Raw genomic sequence first — 8862 nt, 5'->3', positions numbered from 1 at the left:
AATGCTCTGGTAATGTTGGTCTCGCAAAAAGCACCAAAAGACACTTGGATTCGATAGCCACTGAACCTGTGTTAACAGGGAGATTTTAGGGGAAACACATGTACCTTTACAGGTTTACAAAGGACTCTATTCTGACTCACGGTGTCTGACAGGAGTGGATACCAACATTATCTTTTTTTTTTTAATGAGGAAACAAACAGGGAAATCAAGTGATTTGCTCCCAATTAAAAAACAAATTCATGACAGAGTGAAAAATGGAAAAAGCAGCCACTATTTCAGTCAGCCTTCCCTTCAGTAGCCTTCACACTAGCATTTCACAAATCTGAGTAGAATATATTTCTCCTGGGAATTCACTGCCGGTCCAGTGGTTGGGACTCCCCACTTTCACTGCCGAGGACCCAGGTTTCAGCCCTGGTCAGGGAACTAGAATCTCACAAGCTGAGCAGTTGTGTCCCCTGCACCCAACAGGGAGAAAAAAAAAATATATATATATATATATTTTATAAAGGGAAACCACTTCTTTGACCAGGTCCACTGGAAATGACTGAAAACTGAACAGCAAACCAAATTTTAGAGTTTGTTTTCTCCAACAGATTTAACAATATTACAATGTGTGAGAAGTAATATTTATTGTAACAAGTTACAAGGGAGTGGAACCATGTAATTAGTCTTACAATTTATTGGAAGCAAGACGGTATTTTTGAAGGAAAAAACAACAAAGAGAAAGTGATTAAACAAGATGATATCTAGACAGAGGCACAGCATTCCACAACTGCTTCATACTCTGTGCACGGTAAAACCTCAGAGAGGAGAGACACGTTAAGCAAAACACGGCTTGTGTTAGAAGCTGCATATAATATCACTAATATTATTCTGTCTTACAACAAAAGGCTCTAGAAAAGTCCCTCTGGAGGAAAAAAGTGCAACAACAAAAAAAAACCTGTTGAAAAAAAGTGCAACAAAAAAACAAAGGAAAGCCAAAGTAGAAATAAAGACCCAGCTCTCCCTTTGAAATCTCTCAGGGGAATACACACAGTGCAAATACAGTGCAAATACTCCAGCTTTTGACTGGAGTAAGAACTTTCAGGTTAAAGATGTATTTTGCAGGAAGAGTTCACCTAAAGCTCTGAAAGCTAGAGCAAAAGACAGACTTGTAGTCAAGTCATTGAGTGGATGAAATGCCTAATTTTTCACTAGGTCATAATGATCCCCTTTAGGAAGAAGTGCTTTTATCCTGAATCTAATTATTCCACTTTTTGCTATATGGTTCATGCTTTTAAACTGCAGTTGTCTTCAAACTTGCTTGATATAGAATTTTGTAATATCAGATAATAGTAGGCTGTCAAAAGACAACCATTTAAGCTGCTTTTGTTAAGAAGCATGTTGCTGAGCTGCCTAACAGTCTTTTTACATCAGCCATGTAAAACTGAGCTTATGTGATCATGTATTACCCTTTCTCAAATAAAGTCTTATTAGAGGAATTGTTTTTTAGAAGAGATTTTCAAACTAGTCCTTCGGGCATTTTTAAAAATCTTCATATAAAAGTCCACTTCTTTTATACATAAGAACAAACATTTTTCCTTTAAAAAAAATTCATTTAAGCCAAAATAAATTACAACTTGCTAAAATACCCCTTTTAATGGCTCAGTGCTTCTTTCAGATATGTGGAGCTGTATTTTTTGCACATCTTTGAAAATCAGGCAAAGTAGTTAACGCTACAATGACCATGATGATACAACCCTGGCTCAGGAAACAGATTAAGCTTTAAGTCCTCAAGAATAAAAAGACTGACACTCCCCATCTCATCTATATAGTCTTATACTATGTACATATTAACAATCTAATTCAATGGGAAAAAAAAGGACAGAAATTCCATAAAACTATTTAAAAACTCAGGGCATAAAAGTGGAAAGAGACAAAACATTTAACGTACAATCGATTCCATTTGGCAATGTGTAAATTATACTGAGATACAAACTCATCTACAGATAGAATAAAACAAAAGGGAAACGTGATTTGAGAAGTGCTCTCAGGTCCACAGCTCTTCAGTTCTTCCAAATTTGTAGATCAGAGTGCTGGAAAGATATTAAAATAAATCGTGAGGTAAAACCACATAGAAACACAATAGAGAATTCATTTTCTAAATATGCTTTGATGGATACCTCACTGATCCTTCCTATCAGTTTCTAAAATTTAAGACTGTGGTGCTGTTGGTCTGAATTTGCTTGTTTTATAAAGCAGTCTATGGACCTGATGGCTGAGTTTAATATGTTCTTAAAGCCTGAAGTTACAGGATAGGACACTGGTAAGGAAAGACCACATTTCTCATCGTGGCTAGCAATAAGGTCACTCACACTCTAGGGTTCTACAATATCTGAACTACAAAAACTGAAGCATCCTAAAACAGACCATCATGCAATTTTTCATTCATTTACAGAAAGTTACTGTACAGAGTATTGGCTGGGCACGCGGCACCTGGCTGAGCAGTGGGAATGTGACTGTGAGCCAAGACTAGACAGATGTGCTCATCAGGAGAAAACCAAATCCCAACTCAGTGACTCACACGGTATCCAGAGAGAGAAATACAAGGCTCGGACCTAGTTGGAGGACAAGGTTTTCCTAAGGAAGTGATGACTGAACTGAAATTCTAAAAGAAAGGGAGTGTGGGACTTCCCTGGTGGTCCAGTGGTTAAGAGTCCACCTACCAATGCAGCAGCACGGGTTCGATCCCCAGTTCAGGGAGATCGCCCATACCACGGGGCATCTAAGCTTGTGCTCCGCAACCACGGAGCCCATGCACCCAGAGCGCATGCTCTGTCACAGAAGGGGCCACCGCAGTGAGAGGCCCACACACCACCATCAAGAGCAGCCCCCACTCCCAACAACTAGAGAAAACCTGCCCGCAGCATGAAGACCCAGGGGAGGGAGGAGGGAGGGGAAAGGGAGGGGAGGGAGGAGGGAGGGGAGGAAGAAAGACATTATCTCAGCAAGGTATGAGGGGAAGAAGGAAGGGGCAGAAAGATGGGACACTCTGGGACCAGGAGTTTGAGCTGTGGGTACACTGGCTGTGTTAGATTTCAAATGTCAGCCACTCAGGAGGGGATAAGTAAGAATCCAATACGTGGTTTAGACACAGAGATAGACATCTGTGGCTCTCTGAGTTCAGGTACTAACTGAAGTCCCCAGCAAAAAGGATCTCATCGAGAGAAAGAACAAGTCGAGAAGAAGCCTAGAAAAGAAACTTAAGAAACATCAACAGTGAGTGGCCAGGGCATGGCAGACTGCTGGGCACGCAAACCGAGGAGGGGGAGCTGCCCTCCACACTCAGAAGCAGCCCGGCACACGGGAAGCACGGCTGGCTGGGTAACTTGCCTGCATCGGGGCGGAGCACACAGTTGATGCAGCAGCCACTGCACGTGATCACAGGCCTTTACACACATAAGGTTTCTGCTCATCCAACTGTCATTTGTACAGGCTCACCTGCCCCTGCAAAGGGCTGAATCTGAATTTAAATTTGATCTCGAAACAGTGCCTAACATGTCTTTGTGCAAATTCAATGTATTCCCAGAAGGCTGTGAGTCATGTGCCGAGAAATACAATCATAAGACGCAGAAATGGTCACACATCTTTCAAAACCAAGAGTGCCCCAGCTGCAGTGCAATAAGAAGGAATCCAGGCACAGGGGTCTCTGGAGGTGAGGAAACAGTGTCACGTGCTCGGGGAGGACAAGCAGCCAGACTGCAAGGTGGAGGACAGACGGCTGGAGGGTGGGGCCCATGGGCACTGACATGGGTACTGACATGGGTACTGACATGGGTGCTGAGTACTGACAGCAGACGGGCGGGCAGAACCCACCAGAGAAAAGCGAAGGAGACACTGGAAAGGACCACTCCCAGAGCTCCCGGAGGGCCTCAGAACACACGCGGCATCCGGAAGAACACTCTGAAGTGCTCTCTGCCTTAGCAAGGGGGACCTATTAATCCCAGACTAAAGCTGCTCTGGGCCTGCCTAACAAAGCTTGCAAGTAAGATCCAAAGGATCAACACGTTTGCAAATGACTGAGCTGCATTCAGAACAAAGCTCAAAAACATTTAAGGGAACACCCAACAGTCCAGCCCCCAGTCAGCTGCCAGCAAAGAGCAAATAGAGGAAGAGACTCAGAATGAAAAAAGGAAATGGAAGCAATCAGTAGAAACAACTGAGAACTGACACAATTAGACAAGGACACTGGAAGAGCTATAAACATACTTCATGTGTTCAGGAAGACAGGAAGAGCATAAGCATGTTAGGGAGAGACACGGAAATGGTGGGGGAAAAAAGCCCAAATCAAGTTAACAGAGATGAAAAATACAATGTCTGAGATGAGAACCACACTGGATGGGAGTAACAGCAGATTAGACGTGACAGAAGCAGACATCAGTGAATTTAAAGATGTGACAATGGAAACGAACCTAAATGAAACACAGAGAGAAACAAGAAAGGAGAAGACTTGGTGGGCAGAAGAGCAGCGCTGGAGAGGTAGGAAAAAAACACGCAAAGAACTAAGCGCCAGTGAGCTGTGGGATGACATCGAGCAGCCTAGTACGTGTGTGGCTGGAACCAGGAGGGCGGGGTGGATAGAAAAAGTATTTGAGGAAATAATGTCTGAAAAGATTCCAAGTATGGTGAAAACTGTAACATATCCACAGATCCAAGAAACTCAGTGAACCCCAAACAGAAGAAATATGAAGAAAACGACACCATAGCCCTCCATAATCCAACTCCTTAAAACCAGTGACAAAAACACACTTCTCCGAGGCTTAGATCTTAATGCTTCTGTGAGTGAGGTGTAGGGTAAGGGCTGTAATTTTATAAATGATGCCTAAAGTACCTACCTATCTTTACATTAAAAGACATTTCATCTCAAAAAGCAAAGGATACAGGCTTCATTTTAGAAGCTTTACAGAAGATTACCCCTAAAAAACATTTCTGATCATTTATTATTTTATTTAAAGTTATCTTTTAAAACTTAATTAAAAAATTTAATTCCCTAATCAGGTTTTGTATATGACATGCATATTATGTATTAATTCTAATTTTTTCTTTTTACTGAAGGTACATGAAGGCTTCTCAACAAAACACAGCCTATGGAAACAGCAGTCTGGTGGGTCCAAATCCCTGTTCTGCATTTGCTTATTAAGTGAACTTAAGTAAGCCTCTGAGTCTTATTTTCTCATTGATAAAATAGGAACACCATCTGGTTTACATACTTAAGACAATTACACAGGAATTTAAAAAGTTAACATCCATAAAGCATCTAGCTTAAGTCTTGGCATACAGCAGGGCCCCTAATTAAGTGGTTTATGTATGCTTTTATGCAATAGTAGAACTTTTACTTTTTAAAATAAGTTTTATATATTGTAGATTTATACATGTTTCATTGCATATGCTGCTCTTATAATAAAGATAATGTTTCTGTAAATGGTATACACCTGTAGTTTAAAAATTAGGCAACTTACCTAAAAAATATAAGTGCATTTTGAAAAAACACAGCTAGTCCTGGATAAACATCAGTATCTGCACATACAAAGTAAAACAGATCACAAAAGGCAAAGGTCAGCAACAAAGTATTTGTGACGTTTATAATGCTCTGCATATTATAAAATACTACTATTACCCATTAACTCTAAGAAATCCACAATGCGGGAAGCCCCTCTGTATTTCTGCTCTCAGGGCTCAATCTCAGGGTTCAGTCAATTCACGGAACTAAGACCCCACAAGCCACACGGTATAGCCAAAAAAGAAAACGAAATCTACAGCGAAACTGAGGTAAGAAAGTGCCCACCTTATTCTCTCAAAACAAAGGGTTACTTTCATTCTGGATAAAAGACAAAGAACTTACTAGATTTTCTTTTTGTCTTAAGTATTTGCTATGGTTTCAGCTACATCTGAACTGCTGAGAAGCAGCAGCTCATCCGTCACTTCCCATGGCCAATAAATACACGTCAGAAATGCACAATGTTAGAAGTACAATGATAGAAATACACAACTTTAGAAATATGCAATGTTAGAAAGATGCAAATTACATTTCTGATGATCTAACAGCTGAACAGATGTTCAGCTTATTTTCCTTCATGAATTTAGGAGTTTTATTTCATAAATCTGACACATGCAAAAAGAATCATTATAATTCATCATATTCTCCTGGAGAAAAGAGTCACTATCTTTCTAAGAAGGAAAAAGAAAACATTGGAAATGATTCAAATTTTTGTGGATATTTAACTTTTATAAAACGATCAATGCTGATTAAAAATACTAGGTAGGATGAAGAAATATTCAACTTGTAGCCTTTGAAATCACAGCAAACAATATAGCTACATGGTTAAAAGCTCCAAGTTTGAGCCGTACCCCTGGATCTGAATCCCAACTCTACCACTGACTAAATGTATGATCATGGGTAAATTATTTCACCCATCATCCCTTACTTTCCTCATCGTAAAATGGGCATTGTAACGACACCTACCCCAGAGCGTGAGAGGTGTAGACTATACACAGCACTCGTGACAGTACTCACTCTTGAAGTACTGTGTAACTGTTAGCTGCTACTGTTATTAACAGGTCCAGAAAACCTGTTCAGTAAAAGACTTGAAATACGTGTTAGAAAGGCTCTCTGAAGTAAATGCATGTTCAGTTTGCAAACTAAGATGTAGACATAGGGAATTCCTTGGTGGTCTGGGGGTTGACTCCGAGCTTCCACTGCAGCGAGTGCAGGTTCAATCCCTGGTCAGGGAACCAAGATCCTACAGGCTGTGTGGTTTGGCCAAAACACTCTAAGTATATGTAATGAGCAGTACTGTAGGAATATGGAAATGAGATCCATAATCAATAAACTTCTCAATATGTACTGGATCTTTAAAGATTAAGATACAACCACTAAAGGGGATTCCCTGGTGGTCCAGTGGTTAGGATTCTGCACTGTGACTGGTGGGGGAACGAAGATCGCACATGCTACACGGTACAGCCCAACAACTGCAAGCTCCATGGTATTTTTATTTATTTATTTGTTTTTCATAGTATTTTTAATAAACTAAAATAACACATTTTAGATATATGTGGTGAGTGGTATTATTTAAACATTAGTCAACCACTCACCTCTTATACCTATTTATTTTGCACAAAATGAAAGATGAAGGTATTCCAAAATCTAACACTGATCAACCTATGATACTTAAGGGATCCTATCATGATATTAAAAGGTCAGCTGGGGGTCAGGACAAGGAGATGTGACAGTTAAGCAGAGTGACAAAGAGATTCCAAAGACAGAGGCAACAGAAGATGAGTAAAGTGTTATCTGAAACTGATGCTGTCTTTGGAGTGAAGGGAGAGAGCCAGTGAAAGGTTCTTCTGATGCTTCCTGGAGTACAGGGTACAACTGCGTCCCGCTTTTCAAAACCTCTCACCACCTCCCTGATGAAAAGCTGTGGGGACTGAAACAGTCCCAAGACTCAGAATGATGTACTAAGAGCTCACTCCACGGCATCAACCGTTTCTACATGAAGGCTATACACATCTTCAATCTTGCACTTAAAAGACTCCCCTTGTACCTATGAATGAAAAATTAGAGACTGGAGTTGGAGAGGAGATGTATCAGTGGACAGAAAGATACAGTGTCCATAACACCTTATCTTGAAATCCTTGGGGCCAGACATGTTTTAGAATTGAGAATTTTTCAGATTTAAGGATGATAACACAGGGCATAATATGGCATAGCACCCACAACTGGGTTTGGACCAGTATCCCACAACCAAATGCAACCATATTCCCATAATAAAACATTTGAATGCTTATTAAAGCAAATAAAGATAATAATGAGCCCCAGGTCAGTTTAGGTCAGGTTTTGCTGCCAAGCTGCTTATGAAATTCTTGACCTTCAGCACTTCGTGGGTTTTCGAGTTGTGTATAAGGGGCTGTAGCCCTGTGCAGCTTTTAAGACCACAATCCTCAGTAAAAGGCCTCTAGTGTAGAGCCTGGCTGCCTGGGGAAAGAAAGGAATGAGAACCTCGAGAGATGGCTGAGAGTTACCTGGTCTTGTCAGTGGCTTGGATTTCCCAGCGGGCCTACCCTACTGCACTCAATGACCCCAAAGGGAAGCTATATTAAACAATTTATATCTTTACACGGAGTCTTAGCTTGAAGCTGAGTAATTAGACTAAATTTTACTCCATGGGGACATAAAAGACTAAGCCACATAGAAAAGACATATCTGAATGTCTCCTATGAAAGAAAAGAAAAATAAATACTTACTCTGGGTAACATAGGCACCAAAGAGAATCCACATAGAAGCAATCAGTGACCCAAACATCAACATGAAACCAATGAAGAGCCAAACTCGAGCACCTGTGTGAAAAACCGGCTTTATGATTTTGCTCATTTCTGCAGCTCTATGTCTCAGGAATATACAATACTAGAACACGTAACTTAATATACACTATGCCTATCAAAGACAGTCACATATTTATATACACCTGCTTTAACAATTAACTGAATGAAGATTTTAAAAAATAAACTAAAACAGGTAAAGCAATACTTGTAAAGAGAAAAAGGGTAAGCTGTCATTCTACTGGCTAAAAAAACTAACAGCTGAGTAAATTAAAGTAGGCAGGCTTCATAAGTCATTACTTGACTAAACTGATTAATTGAACCCTAACTGAAAAGTTATCCTGTTATATATTATCAAAGTAATTGTTCTATTAGAAGTAACATTTATTTCAGACAGCCATTACCATACAGGAATGAGAGATTGCAAATGAACAAGGACCATATGTCCCCTCTTCATCAGTATTAATATCATGTTACTACTCAATATGATACTAACAGCAGCCA

At 40.2% G+C, this 8862-nt stretch overlaps 1 protein-coding gene across 2 annotated transcripts in view; it reads right to left on the bottom strand.

Moving 5' to 3' along the window:
• Positions 1–612: 612 nt before the first annotated feature.
• TMEM50B (transmembrane protein 50B) overlaps positions 613–8862 on the bottom strand; it is a 39414-nt gene continuing 31164 nt past the window's right edge. For both annotated transcript variants that reach the window (XM_043892909.1, XM_043892910.1), the window contains 3 exons: positions 8284–8376; positions 5499–5556; positions 613–2075 (listed from right to left, as the gene is read on the bottom strand). In XM_043892909.1, coding sequence (XP_043748844.1) covers positions 2030–2075; positions 5499–5556; positions 8284–8376 — 197 coding nt within the window. In that variant the 3' untranslated portion in view covers positions 613–2029. The remainder of the gene's footprint in view (positions 2076–5498; positions 5557–8283; positions 8377–8862) is intronic.

Source organism: Cervus elaphus, chromosome 31 (genome assembly GCF_910594005.1).
Source record: "Cervus elaphus chromosome 31, mCerEla1.1, whole genome shotgun sequence".
NCBI classification, from domain to species: Eukaryota; Metazoa; Chordata; class Mammalia; order Artiodactyla; family Cervidae; genus Cervus; species Cervus elaphus.
The sequence above is the reverse complement of the archived record's forward strand: the minus strand, read 5'-3'. Positions and strand labels throughout refer to the sequence as shown.